Genomic DNA, 15590 nt, shown 5'->3' with positions numbered 1-15590 from the left:
GGAAGTCTGTATCTGCCTAAGATTCTCCCAAAAAAGGTGAGAATGCTTAATTTTCTGCAGCTTCTTATTATTTTTTTATCTTTTTTGCCTTCATTGTATGATTCTCTTACTTCTGTCTCTGCTGTTTCTCTATGCAGAATTTTATGAGTCAAATTGGATATTCAGGTCCCAAGTTCCCAAGCATACTCCCGATGAAATAAGGTCATTAGAGCCCCTGGAGTTCTTGGCCTTATATGATGAGGATTGTGATGCTCACAATACCATGTTGACTGAGATGCGATTCAGGTTTGAAGCAGTTGTGAAAGCCTTATAGGAGAGTACTCACAGGGAGTCCTTGTTGAGTGATAATGTTGTTGATTTGGAGAAAAAGTTAGTAGATTATGGTGAAGCTGCCTCTGTTGTTGATAAATTGAAGGAGAATGAAGCTCTGTTGAAGTCCCAAGAATCCACCCTGTTTTCCAGGAATGAAGAAATTGCCAAGTTGAAGGCATAATTGCAATCCAAGTCCATTGAAAGGGCAAGAGTGTTGTCCCAATCTCAGGCTGATAAGTTGTTGATCGAAGACCTTTCAAAGCAGTTGCAAGAATTAAGAGTTGATCGTAACAGGGTAATATCAGAGTACGTCCCTTTTGTGTGCAGGTCTCCATTGGCGAACCCTGATGTCTTAAGGTCTGTTGGTGATGGGATTTCAATAAATCGGTTGGAGGAGAGGTCGTGAGTGTTGGAGGAATTTAGCCAAGAGGGTCATGTGGACCTGTCTTCCCGCCTTGATTACGATGCAAACGCTTCCCAGAAGGTTGATGTAACATTCGAGATTTTTGCCTTGTAATTAACATGACTAAACGTGATTAGTTGTATTTTAAGTTCTCGATTCTGTGAAATTTTAACCATCGTTGACCCGTTGACTTGACGTGTAATATGACTAGTTTATTTTTATGAAAGAAATAATTTAAATTCAAACTATGATTTCGTGACGTGTTTTATGCTAGTCAAGATTATATTATCGTGTTAAGACGGTTTCTGTCGTACCATGACGTGTAATTGTCTAGAAATGTGTTCGGGTGATCCATGGGTCGACCCAATTCATCCATGGACCACCCAATGACCCAACCCTATCCAAAGCTCCCCCAACCCAACTCTTGCACTCCCTCACCCACTCATTCTATCACTCATTCTCTTTCTAATTGTATGCAAGACCAAAAATATCAATCATCCCTCTCTCACTAAATTCTTGCACCAATTAAATGTTATCCAAGATAGATTTGTATTAAATTCATCATCAATATCATCAAGTAATCACCATCTCAAAAATGGGAAGTCAAAGTCCAAGAAATTTTCTTTAATAGCTCCAAATTCGGGTTTTGATCTTGGAGGTGATTTTTGTAAGGTAAATCTAGCTCAAAGGCATCATTTTATATTTGTAATTATGTTTCTAGTCATATGCAAGTAATCTTGGGTCAAATTGCAAGTTAAAATCCTTTCTAGTCGAAAATTAGGGTTTTGGGTTACCAAATGGGTAAAAACCGAATTTCTTGAGATTAAGAGTAAATCTTAGAATGGGTTATGTTTAAAATCATGTTTTTAGTCTAATAAATTCATTACATGTGAAAAATTCATATTTAAATTCATTTAAATCAAAAATTACGGTGCTTATGCTTTATATTAAGCCAAAGTCAAATTCGAAATTAAAAATGATAATTACGGATCAAATTGACAGAAGGGTTGTGTTTGTTCATGTCCACCGTGATTTCAACACACAAAAATACGTTTCTGAACCTCTCAAATCGATCCCATTTCACAAATTTAGAGTTAATTGTAAAAGGTCAAACTTTGACCTTTTGGTCAACTCTTTCTTCCTTGTTTGGCTGCCCAGAATTCTTGTTTCTCCTAGCCACCGTCTGTCACTCCCTTACCAGCGTCCAAGATGATGCCTTTATTGTTTCACCGTTCCCCACGCTAGCAACAGCGTCCAAGACGGTCCCTTGTAACTCTCAAATAAGACGCACGCTAGCGAGACGCCTTAAATCACTGTTTTACGCTAGGTGAGACGGTGAAGACACCAATTCTAGACCACCATATGGGACGGTGGTCACCACCGTGTGACACGCTGCCGGAAATTCTGCCCACTGTGCGGGACGCTTCTTTGAGCCGTCCATGACGGTGCTTTCCTTTTCTGGTTCTCCTGAAACTGCATCTTGGTCTAGAACTCCCTTGGGCCGGTTTGGAATCCTACTGGGTTGTTTCTCTCCTTCTGTGAGTCAACGTAAAGGCTGAGTGACATCAAATAAGGACCAAGTATTTATAAACTGATTTCATATATATACTTACGTATGAATATATTACATATTAATATATGTATATACATTAAAATACATACCTAGTAATACATGAACCTTCCAAGCAATTGATTAATTACGTGGGCCTTGATATGTCGTATTTTATGCCCATTTCCCATAGCTTAAAGTGTCGATTAGCGAGGAGTACGAGTCATTTTCGTATACATTTGGTGCGTTTATGGTATTTGTTAGTGTTTCAGGTGGAAAACAGGTACCTAAGCGATATTTTGCAGAAACCTAAGTTTCTGGAGCAAAATGGGTGTTTACGGATGTTTCACGTGGCTCGTAGGTAAAGAATCGAAGAAAGTCAAAGCTGGTCAAGGCAAGTCAACAGGACACTGCGACGCAGTATGGTCATGCGCCGCAGTATTCCAAGTCGAGGTTAAAACTGCTTCGTAGCATAGGCAAACTGCGACGCAGTTTGTGTATATACGACAGAAGGTCAGTCAAAGAAAGTCAAAGTCAAGGAAAGTCAAAGAAGACACTGCGACGCACTGTCATGCCGAATCTGCTGAATTTAGTCAGCATATAAATAGCTGCAATAAACATTCCAAAAACCTATCTTTCACTTTTCAGACGATTTTAAGAGCTTTTCCTAGGGTTTATCTTATTTTTCATCATTGTGAAGGATCAAAGACTCGTTCGGAATCATTTCATTATTCGTTTTTCAATCCTTTGTATTCGGTAACAATGAATTCTTTCGTTTTGATTTGTTATTTCATATCTAATATGAGTGGCTAATCGCCTTTTCATCCATCTTGATGGAGTGAGACATTATGTAGGGATTGCACAATATTTATTAATTCAAGTGATTTGATTTAACGTTTTGTCGTGAGCTTAATCTATTAATTCTTTGTTATTCAATTATTGATTGCGGATGATTTGTGCTCATTGCTTAGCGACGACTAGGATTTGGGTATAAGTTATTTTGATTGCTTAGTTAGAAGCAATTGGTTCTATGACGGGTACAGTAGAGGGTAATCAATATTTGATAAGAATTAACGGGTTGACGGTTGGGTACAATCGATAGGCAAAATTGTTATCTAAAATGACCAAAACCATTGTTTAACTAGGGAAGTTATAAAAAGGCGTCTCGGGGTACCGGTCTTAATAATGAAACTATTTATTACAAGAGAATAAAATAAGTTGTTAACTTGACGGGTACGGGGTTGGCAATAGATTTGAGTCTCGGTCATTAAATCACTAAATTGAATTTGAACTTCATCAAAAGTGCAATCCTACCATTCTGTTGAGTGAAATCAAGATGAGTGACCTTTAAATTCTTGTTTTAAACTACAATCTCTTTTTCGATTAATCCTTTGGGATTACTAATCTTCAACTAATTATTTGCATCGTGGCAACTCGGCCACAAAACCCCCCATTTCACTTGAATCATTAAATGTTTTTACAAATGCTTGTTTAAGTCCTTGCGAATGATCTCGGCTTACCATTTTTCACTATACTGCATACGATCAGGTACACTGCCTGTGAGTGTGTAGTTATCAGTACTTTTCGGTAAATCGTGTTATAAATTTAAAGCTAGATTTCGCACATCAGGCCTTGATGTTATTATACTAGAAAATGAGAAGATCCAAATTGGGAGAAAGGCATAAACTTTGGTGTCGGTCAAACTTGAGCCGATATATTTGAATGGGTATACATATATTTATACTAATGCCCCTATCATATAAACATAACGATACGTCTTGAACCTTAGTAACTTCGAGACGTTGGTAACTTGCTAAAAAGTCATAACTCGACTCATTTTGGTATTGGATACAAGACTTAAGAATCGTCTAAATTTATATCATCTTAAAACGCCAAGACTCATAATGAAAACGTGTTGTGTATATTAATAGGTTTGGACGTGTGACTCTCATCAAACACTTATAACTCGATTGTAACTTGACGATACAAGGCAAAGGTGAGTTTCGTAGCCCCTACGTTTATTCTATTTTCGGGTGAAAAGTGTACTCGTTGTTAAACGGTTGTCGGTTGATACAATTTGTTGTGATATGACTTGAGACGTTAGATATCTCGTTGATTGATTGTGATACATGTTATGTGACGCTTATATGTGACGTTTATATGTGACGGAGATATGTGGCGGTTATGATTATGATGTATGACGTATATATATTACTAGTATGTATTGACGTGACGGTGGATTGACGAATCCATACCCGGTATGATCATGACCACTCTATTATGATGTTATACTTGTGGCGTATGACGTATATTATATATTATTATTTATTGACGTGACGGTGGATTAACGAATCCACACCCGGAATGATCATACTCGGGAAAAGGGTTTTTGAGCCCATATTATGACGTTTATATTGACAATTATTGTGACGTGACGTTTATTATATTGTCTTGTATTGACGTGACGTGATTAGGTACTCTAATCCTCATTCATCGATGACGGTTGATATCCCGACACTTGATTTTGTTACAAAAATCTACGAACTCACCAACTTTATGTTGACACATTTTAGTACACTTTTCAGGTGAACAAGTAAACCAAAGACGTGTTGGATGATTTGATTGATTTGATGCATGCTAGGTTTGGACTTGGACTATTCTTGGATCCGTGATTCATTGTTCCCGCTTATGGGTTATGTTTAGGATCATTTACCATCTTTTGAATTATTATTTTGTAAACGTTTGATGGACGTGCTCCTTATGCATTATTCTTGATCCGGTATTGTATTAGAATGATTTGTATGGATTGTCTAATCCTTGTAATGCATTTAGACTTGTCTCTACTTAATTTCCATGTCATGCTGTGCTTAGTATGTAACCCTCGTGTTTCCGCCTTGACGGGGTGTTACAGTTGAGGCTGCTGCCAAAGAATGGGAAGATGCTAAGCTTCCAATGATTGCCTCCTTTGCTGCCCATCCCGACTTGTTTGTTGATCAACTTCTTGCTTTGGAAATTTGAACAATTTAAGTATTTGGCTATGTAGCTGTGGTTTGTAAAACAATATTATCTTTCCTAGCCCCCCAGTGTATCTGGGTTTCATCTTTTGGACCTATGGGTCACTTGAACAGTTTATATATGCTTTTAGCTCTATTATTTGCGTACCTTCTTCAGGATTTTTATACACTTGCTTTTTCAACAATTTAGGCATATGTTTTCAGATTATGCACTTGCTTTTTCAGCAATTATGCATATATATTTTGATAAAATCATAGGAGTATGATTTTTAAATGCCATTGCCTTGTTTGGCATGTATATAGTCATAGGAGTATGACTTGTTGTAATGTAATTTGCCTTTTTTGGCTTTTCAAAATTATGTGTGTGAGGTTGCGATCCTTCTTCACCATGAATCATAATTTTATTCGAATAAACTTTATTGAAACAGAAAATAGTTCTAAATACATAAAATAAATAGACTTATTTTGCTTTAGGAGTGCCATTTTCGAGTTTCGGGTCTTCTTGCTTTTGTATTTCCATCTTGTGGAATGTATTTGCAAGTTCCCCTTCTTCTCTTCCTAGCCTCCTTTTCTTTGTTTTCATACTTGTGCCTGTCCGTCCATGGACGCTTGGTGGTTCATAACTTCCCCGAATGCTTGCGATCCCATCATCCGTTTGGAATTTGACCATGTTATGTATTATGGAGGGTATCATTCCAAACTTTTGGAGTGCTGGTCTTCCCAGAATTGCATTGTAGGGTGAGGATCCTTTGATTATCATAAACGTTAGCTCCTATGTCCTCTTACGTGGCCCTGCAACAATTGTGACTGCGAGGGTAATTTTTCCCGTAGGTTTGGTTTTATTACCAGAGAAACTTATTAGCCAAGTGCCTGGGTGTGATGATAAGATACGCAGGAGTGGATTATCCCCTGGGAACGCATGTTGATATAGTATGTTGCAATCGCTTCCATCGTCGATGTGGATTTTGTCCACCCATCTTTCTTGCAGTATTGCTTTTATTGTTATCGGATCATCCGAGACATTTGTTCCTAATATTGGGGGAAATGAAACTTCTCCTACGCTTTGAATTAATGCATCGACTCCCTTTCTTTTCTCGGCTTACCTTTCCCTTCTTATTGTATAGATTGTTGCCTGGGTACTGTTGTTTTTCTGCTCCCCAGATTCATCTGTTTTTCGCTTCCCTTGTTGTCGGATTCCTTTTACCAGATGTGCCAATATACCTGTTTTAATGGCTTCATCGATTGCTTTCTTTAGTTGTATGCACGAATTAGTATCGTGTCCTGTATCATTATGGAAATCACAATATTTGTCTTTATCTCTCATTCCCCTTTCGCTTAATTTTGCTGGGATGGGGAATGTTTTCCCTACTACCTCCGTGAGTGATATTTCCTTTGGAGTCTTTGTCATTTCTGGGAGTGATATATTATAATCCTTTCTTTTTTCATCCCTGTTGTATGGACTGTATCTTTGTTGATCTTTATTTTGTTGTCACTTTCTCTTTTTGTATCTCGTATCATCCAAATTACCTGCTCCAATTTCTTTTGTGTCTAGGAATTTGTGGGCTTTTTTCTTTGTTTCATCAAATGTTTCTGCTAAGTCTGTATTTAAGCATTCAACCAACTCTCTAATCCGACAGCCATGTATCATCCCAGAAACCCTCTGTGATTCTGGCAATCATGTGATTTCTTGTGACTCCACAGTGAACCTTTCTATGAAGTCCCTAGAGGTTTCATTTTCTCTTTGTTTGATGTTGTGGGTTGCCACATGTGTCTTCTTATGTTTCTTCTGTTGACAGAAGTGCGATAAAAACTTTGTTTTTAGTTCATCGAAGTTGTTTATCGACCCTTCCGTTAGGCTACCCAGCCATTCTCTTGCATCACTCGTTAATCCCATTCTGAATGCCTTGTACGCCACTGGTTCGACCCAGTTTTGCATTTCTGCCGTCCTTTCAAATCTTTGCAAGAAATCATCTGGGTCGTCTTTGCCATTATATGTCCCTAGGTGGGTTGGGTATTTCATGTTTGCTGGCAATGGGTGGCTCCTTATCCATTATGCAAATGGTGATTTTGTTGGCATCCTGCTAAGACTGAATGGTCTGGGTATGTTTTGTTGGTATGGTTGCAAAGTTTGGTATGTGTTTGGTCCCTAGGTGTTTGTTCCGTAGGTGTTGAAGTTTGGACCCCCAGCCTGATAATATTGCCCAAACCCCTGGTTATTGGTTCCTGAATTGTTTAGGTAGTGATGGTTGTAATCCTGACCTGGTTGAGGTCCTGTATCTGATAATGTGCTCTTGGGACTTGGCCTGGCATCTGGAATCCTTGCTGGGGTTGGTTTGGAGGAGGCCCTGCTTGCACCTGTGGTGTGGTTTGGTTTGTTTGGGGCCCGTAGGCTTGACCATAACCCTGCGTTGGTGGACCCTGATTGAAATTTTGTGGTCCTAGCATATTAAGTGCTTGTGTGTTGGTTGAGAAACCTTGGTTAAATTGGTTTTGGGAATTCTGTTGGTATCCCGACATGTTCATCCCCTGGCCTTCATTCGGGGGGTTTTGAGTGAATGCCCCCTGATTATAGTAACCTAGGTTACCTGCTCCTTGTACCTGGTACTGCGGGAGTGAATTTGTCGAGTACTGAGGGAAGTTGGTGTGCTGCGTATAATGTACATATCCTGGCGCATTATATTGCTGTCCTAGATTTAGTATTCCTTGTGGGATGTTTTGGCCACCTTGGTTGTTTGAGCCTAGGTTGGTTTGTCCCTGGGTGTTGGACCCGAGGTTGACTTGTCCCTGGGTGTTTGACCCCAGGTTGCTTTGTCCCTGGATGTTTGACCCCAGGTTATTTGGGTTCTGAGTATTATCTTGTGATCCCGCTGCATTATTTGGCTGATTGTTGGTCCTTTGCACTCTTGATCGCGGATCATTTGGTTGCCTACGCCTTCCACTTAGCGGTGTATCACCATCATACTCGTCATATTCTTCATAGAAATTGATTGCCCTACCTGCCAATTCTCCTACGTCTTGGAGACGTCTTAGAGTGCTCAGGATACTGGCATAGTTTTGTCGTACGTATGCATCATCGATCTGGGGCTGAGCTGATGTAGAGGCGTGGGTAGCCCCTACTGATGAAGGTGTTATTGGCGTGCCGCCTTGATTTCGGTTCAGATCTATACTTTCTCCAGCAAAACCGGGTGGCGTCCTATTTTCCTCGCTCATTCTTCTAGGTTTTAGGGTTTGGGAAAACAAAAAATTTTGCAGGTTTTGCTGTTCGGAGAATGTCTCGCGGATGGCGCCATTTGTTTATACAGCCAATCCGGTTGCCTAGAAAGGAGGAAGGGGGTGTTTGTGGTTGTTTGTTGGCGGTTTCCTTCCGGTAAGGCTATGTCTTTTGTACGCCAATAATGTGTATGTGTGATAATGATGTGATTTAGCCATCCTTCCCCCTATTTACAGGGGGTTCGTGACTTATTCCCCAAGTAGGGTTTCCATGGGCCGTGTACATCTTTTCCAGGAATAGGGGATTTGTTATGATCTTCTTTCCTAATATATAGGATTCTTGATAGACACAAATCCTTTCCTTGTTTTACTAAAAGCAGAACGTACCTTTCAAGTGTACCCTGAGTGTTTGCACGTGAGTGGGTATGTCATCACCGCTCACTCATACATAAAGACATAAAGTCAGTACATTTTAAAGTATACTCAAATTAAATATCCCCAAAAGTCACAAGTCAAAAACCTCACCACCGTATTTTTCACGCAGGCAGTGGGAGAGGCTGCAAATAAATCAATCGGAAACACACCGTGACATAGCAGACATGTCTGGTGGTATAGCGCGTGGCCGTCTCACTGAAGAACGAAAAGCATGGCGGAAAAATCATCCTCATGTTTGTTTTATCCTTCCTTCCTTCTTAACCCTAATTCTCTCTTTTTTATTTATTTATTAAATTAAATATATAATTCATATACAAACTTATGATCTAATTTGATTTGATTGAACTAGGGATTTGTTGCAAAGCCAGAAACACTTACTGATGGTACAGTGAATCTCATGGTTTGGCAGTGTACCATTCCCGGTAAAGTCGGGGTATGTGTTTTTTTTAATCTCAATTTCATTCAATAATATACCGGTTAGTATTGCAATATTTGTGTATTAAGTAAGTGATAGTAGGTTTAATTAGTTATGGAAATTGTGGATATAGTTTTGTTGATCTTGGTCTGACATGTGTTAGTAGCTTATATATTGTTTGTTATTTTCAATATGTAGTCACACCTTTCTTCATGGTTGTAAATCTCGGTTATCTCGGCCGATATATCCCCGATATATCGCTTATCGGTGGTCGACCGAGAAGACATATTCCCGATATATACCCGATAAATCCGATATATATCCGGTATATCCCCGATATATCGCTTATCGTTGGTCGACCGAGACGATACCGAAAAGCGATATTTACAACCTTGCCTTTCTTGTATAATGTTTTAGCGGTTTTTCAATTAAAGTTAAGAAGGTAGCAAAAGTTGTTGCACTAGTGATATTAATGCACTAAGGGATTTTAGCATGAGCTTAGCCGGGCAAGTGCGAGTTTGTTTATAAGCTGAAATAAGAGACTACTAAAATGGTTTAATTAGTCGAGATTGTTGTGCAATCTTTCTTGGTTAGTAGGAATATAACACAAGCTGAAATAAGAAAATTGTTTTGGGACGAGACGGGCATACACCAATGTAACTTTTTGCTACGTTATTCAATGGATGGGATATAAAAGAAACAACTTTTTACATTATAGTAATAGGAAGAAAATGTCATCACTGATACAACATTGATTTCGATTTTTAGGTTGATTGTAGCATGATCCTATGTCATGGGCCAGTCTTCAGACATTTTGAATGTGTTTACAAATACATAATCCATAAACAAAAACATTACCAAATGTTGGATTTGGGTGCCCTTATACAATGATTGTTTTTTTCTTTCTTTTCTTGTTTTAATTTTTGAGATGTCAGTCAATTCTGCTTTATATTTATGATTGGTTAACTCTTTTCTATCTAAGCACCTACCCTAATTTTAATTTATCCATAAGGAGGTTCTTAGCAGGTGAGGCGAGGGTATTAGCTTAGATTCACTAGTCAATTATGAAAGTTACCCATGAACAACTCTATTAAGTATTAACTTAAGTGGTAGTTTTGAAAAATATGCTTATTGACTTATTGTCATCTCAACTAAGCTGGGAACCTATGGATATCGATTCTTATAGAATTGGCAATTGTGACTAGTAGTCTTACAAACAGCTCAATGGGAGCAATTTTAGTCGGGCTGGGTGTAGAACCAATAATCACGACTAGTACTCTTATTGGTCAGATTGGGCCAACATATGTTTTTTAGAGATCTTTAATAGGTTTGTGTGGGTTATTTATTGGGTACAGAATGTGTTTGACAACTATGAATAGTTGAAAAAAATAAGAGCCCCTTGAGAATCATAAATTATTTCATTAGCATTAATAGCTGGCAACCCCGACTCAGCCAGTTTTGACCGCACCACCTTTAACCCGTTTCTAAAGCTGACCTATTCTGACTTGAAAGCATGTTGAAACTGATTCAACCCTCCCATTCTATCATCTCTAAATTCTGGATTCACTACTATCTTAAGGGATGTGGAATATGTTTCTTTTTGGGCATTTGTTCTTTAATCAGTAATTATTCTTGGAAGACTTCTTTTTGGTCTGATATTGTGAACTTTTCTTTATACATGACCATTGCAGACTGATTGGGAAGGTGGGTATTACCCTCTTACCCTTAATTTCACCGAAGATTATCCAAGCAAGCCTCCAAAGTGCAAGTTCCCCCAAGGGTTCTTTCATCCCAATGTTTATCCATCCGGGACTGTTTGCCTATCAATCCTTAATGAAGACAGTGTATGAACTCCTTATCCTCGCTAAGACATGTGCTTAAGGTTGAGATTTATTAGCTTGATTTAGTAAATATCCAATCCATCTGTTATCTGTAGGGCTGGAGACCTGCGATAACTGTCAAGCAGATTTTAGTGGGCATCCAGGATTTATTGGACTCTCCCAACCCTGCTGATCCTGCTCAAACCGAGGGATATCATCTCTTTATTCAGGTAATCAGTGTGTTATTTATCTTGCTAGAACTTTTAGTTTCATTCCTAATCTGATTTGTGCAAAAACTAATGTGCAGGATACTGTGGAGTACAAGAAAAGAGTTCGTCAGCAAGCAAAGCAATATCCCCCTCTCGTCTAGAATCTAGATGCCAATTTGTGGCTACCCAGTTTCATGTATTCCTGATTTCTTGACCATGGTTTGTTTTCTGTTGATATTTAATGTGAACTTTGATCAACTGGCCTGTTGACGATTGTTGCATAGAAGGCAAAACCTTCTTTTTATTCGTTGAGGGCTCTATGTTTCTGCCTAAATATGATTCCGATATCCGTGGTTCGTGCCTATTAATTGTATGAGTGAATGGATTTATATACTAGATCTTGAGTTTCAGGTATTTGCAAGATAATTAGGAAGTTTCTTTTGTCATGTTTCAAGGAAGCTCGCACAATATATGTTGCCACTTGGCTCACTATTGTATTCTATAGTTTCAACTTTCAAGTTGACAGAGATGATGCCTGTGGCCTCCATCTTACAATCATTGCCCGAAACACCAGATAAGCAGATAGGAGAAAGGGCTAAACTGAACCTGCGAAAGATTTGAACTTTAGGGGCAAGGGTGTAGTGTCAAACCTTTGGCAATTTGGCAAATTTTGGCAAGTTTCTTCCAATAAGAAAATGCCATGTGTACAACCCAAAAATTAGCCAATTTTTACCAATTTGTTGCCAAAAAGTGTGGTGTGGTATATATATTTTTGCCAATTTAAAAAAAAAAACACTTCACAGGAGCTCCCAAAGTGAATAAGACAAAAAAAAATGTTAACAAAGAAAAGCTTCCAACGTTCATTTGCATCGGCCAAAATATGCCTATAACACTTGCTAAAACTAGCCAATTAAACTAGCCAAAATTAGCCAATACTTGTGGTATAGAGTTGCCGATTTGCCAATGCTTGCCAATGTTTTTTGCCAATAAAACAAGTCGACTACACCCTTGCTCCTTATACTACAGCCCAGCCAAAGCACTGACAATCCTTGTATTCGTGGAAATATATCCTCATGTTATCAATGTTAACAGTTAACACTTAACAATTAATAGTTTGGGCTAAACTGATATTATTAACGAGTTAGAAAAACACTCGGGTTGCCAGTTTTTTTATAGTTATGAACATCAAAATATAATGTGTGCTTAAGTTTGAAAATCCATAAATAAAAGAGATAAATTTGGATAATATATAAGTATCGTTCTGATATATGATTTAAAACCATATTTGCGTTCTGCAAAATTAACATATCAAATAAATTACAAATGAATATACGTTGTCACTTAAGTTAAATAATAGAACTCACAAGTAGAAATAAGGACAATCGAAACAACACTATACAGGGATTATAAAATAAACAAGATGCACATTTACCATAGCAAGTAAAGAACAAATGAAAACGAAGTAATATATGACAAAACTCAAAATAACTTGCAAGTCCAAAAAGGCAGCTTAATAGGTAGCATTATAGCTATTTAGTGCACTCAAGTAGCTTGGTTGATCCACTGTTGAATGAACAATATATGAAGACACGGAATCAGATGGACAACATGTTCACATATTGATTAGACAAGTAGACAACATTGTTAATATATAATTTAATTTAATTCAATGAAGTAAAAGAATTGGAATGGGAATGGATTCAAACCAACTTTTTTCAACACCCAAGACTTTCTAATTCTATCCATGTCTTCGTTATAGATAACACTCACAAGTCACAAATAGAGTCGTTCATTCTTTCATTTATATATTTAATTGAGTTGGATTTTCCATGTTATAATTGGTTGACGATCAGTTGTTTCAATTGGTAATGGTCGTCGGTTGTACAAGTCCACATATTTTAGGTCTCCATATCATTTTTTTTTGTGTATATTTGCCGTTCAAAAAAACATGTATTGTATATTTCCCCATACCTTCCTATTATTTGTTGATGGCCTTGTTTTGTCTATAAATGATTCACGTTTCTACTAGTTTCTATATATTCATCAGTTGTATAAATGGATTTACAAAATTCATAGCGAGTTTTGGGTATTTGCATAATGCTTAAAGTAAGGTTGAACAATATGTGTTGCCGCTTGGCTCGCTATTGTGATCGTGTCAAGACATCTTACTTGGCGGTCAAAAAGTTAATTAGAGCTTTCTCGAATCTCGATGCCTTGCAAAGACATTTGTGTTTGTGTTTATAGGAAATTAGGAATATATGGATACCGGACTGATAGAACGCATAATGGAATAGCTCATGTGCGAATAAGAGGTATAGCCTGAAATATCCACCAATTGAAATGGAAGTGATAACGATTGTTAAATGGTAATTGTGTGGGCTAGAATACAACTGAAAATCAAAATATGGGGGAAAATCTAGATGATATTGGTCAAAATAATGATGAAACTGTTCGACAAAACAACAATAACAACGACCTTTTTTAACAATATCAAAATTAGCTCAAATTATGGGGAACATCTAGTCGATAGTGATGAAACGAGGAGCAATGGCGTGGTGGTTGTTGACAAGATTTTCGAATCAATCTATAACACGTTTGTTAATTTTATCTGACATGACTTGCGTATCTTTTTGAACGGCTATTATTTCAGAATAACTTTGTTGTAATGGCCTAACCTTTCGTCCAATTCAATGGATCATGAGAAGAATATCAAGACGTGAGGCCGTGAGGGTTATTTTATGATTATTATATTGAAATTTGGGAACAACTTTTACATTCCATCCTCTTTATTGCATTCAAAGAAAACACCAATGTAACCCCTATCTATATGGAATTTATGTTTTTAATTTTCGATTATTCGTACGCAACAAAACTTATACAAATATAATGGAATTTATGTACGCAACAAAACTTATACAAATATAATGGTTTCATGTTTTACATAATAAAAAATTTACAATCTACTGATGTATATAGCTGAAATATATTACTCGTACCTTTTCCATGTGAATCAGAAAAGCACATATTAAATTTCGATCCATTAGAAGCAAGGGTGTAGTCAGCTAAATCTATCGGCAAGAAGCATCGGCAACTATCGGCAAATCGGCAAATCTATAGCATTGGTATCGACAAGTTTTGGCTAGCAAAATCGGCAAGTGTTGGCAAGCAATATCGGCATGTTTTGGCCGATGGAAGTGAACGTTGGGAGCGTCTATAGTGACCGTTGGGAGCGGGTGTTTTTTTAAAAAAATTGGTCAAAATGACCGTTTATTTTTAAAAAAATTTACAAAATTTACCCCTATCTTATTTACTATATATGCAACATAATCTTTATACTTCATTTTCACTTACAAAAATTATACTTACTCTCTATCTCATCTCTTTCACTTACAAAAATTATACCTACCCTCTATCTCATCTCTTTCACTTACTAAGAAATCAAACATGATTCCTACAAGAAAATCAAACAAAAAAAACAAAAACTACCTAGCACCAAGAAATCAACTCCCATTTCATATTCCTCGAACCGTCGAACACAATTTCGGCGGTTCTTCTTCCCAACAATATCAAACTCAAAACTCAAAACCAAACCACGATTAGTGACGACTTCTCTCAATTGTTAACCGATTCGTTCCCCGTGCAAGTCGACACGGGCCGCTTTGAACTTCCTCGAACCCAACCGACGATCACTTTTCTTGATGATGATGTTAATGAGCAAGTGCAAGCCGACGAGGCATATGACGATGTGAGAGACACCTCTAGCGAGGATGAGGTGGAGGCGCCACCTCCACCCGGTCGTGGGAAGGCGAAAAAAGTCGCCTCAAGCACAAGAGCACCACCGATCCCTTGGAGTGGCGAGGATGAAGAATTGTTGGCTCGAGCATATTTTCATATCTCTACCGATCCCGCCACCGCCGATCATCAAAGATACGAATCCTTTTGGAATATGATTTATGAATACTACAATAGAGAACAAAAAAATCATTCACGAACATACCATCAAGTGAACACAAAGTGGAAGAAGATGCAACCGGTTTTGAACGAGTTTACCGGCATCTACAATATGATGGTTAATTATCTTTCCTTTTACATTTATATATAGTTTTACGTGTATATATATATATATACACTTTTACGTTTATATATATAGCTTTACGTTTATATATATACTTTTACGTTTATATATATAGTTTTACATTTATATATATATATAGCTTTACATT

General features: G+C 37.6%; 2 protein-coding genes across 2 annotated transcripts; one reads left to right on the top strand and one right to left on the bottom strand.

The window, feature by feature from the left end:
• Nucleotides 1–7510: 7510 nt before the first annotated feature.
• Nucleotides 7511–8488, bottom strand: LOC122588149 (uncharacterized PPE family protein PPE62-like). The gene has a single exon (XM_043760283.1). The coding sequence runs from the start codon at nucleotides 8486–8488 to the stop codon at nucleotides 7511–7513; it is 978 nt and encodes a 325-aa protein (XP_043616218.1).
• Nucleotides 8489–8967: 479 nt separating this feature from the next.
• Nucleotides 8968–11701, top strand: LOC122587343 (SUMO-conjugating enzyme SCE1). The gene is made up of 5 exons (XM_043759479.1): nucleotides 8968–9156; nucleotides 9273–9356; nucleotides 11030–11182; nucleotides 11275–11388; nucleotides 11466–11701. Exons 1-5 carry the CDS (start codon nucleotides 9088–9090, stop codon nucleotides 11526–11528), a joined length of 483 nt encoding a protein of 160 aa, XP_043615414.1. The 5' UTR covers nucleotides 8968–9087; the 3' UTR covers nucleotides 11529–11701.
• Nucleotides 11702–15590: the final 3889 nt, after the last annotated feature.

This window comes from Erigeron canadensis, chromosome 2 (genome assembly GCF_010389155.1).
Source record: "Erigeron canadensis isolate Cc75 chromosome 2, C_canadensis_v1, whole genome shotgun sequence".
NCBI lineage: Eukaryota > Viridiplantae > Streptophyta > Magnoliopsida > Asterales > Asteraceae > Erigeron > Erigeron canadensis.
This window is presented reverse-complemented; position numbering and strand designations above follow the sequence as displayed.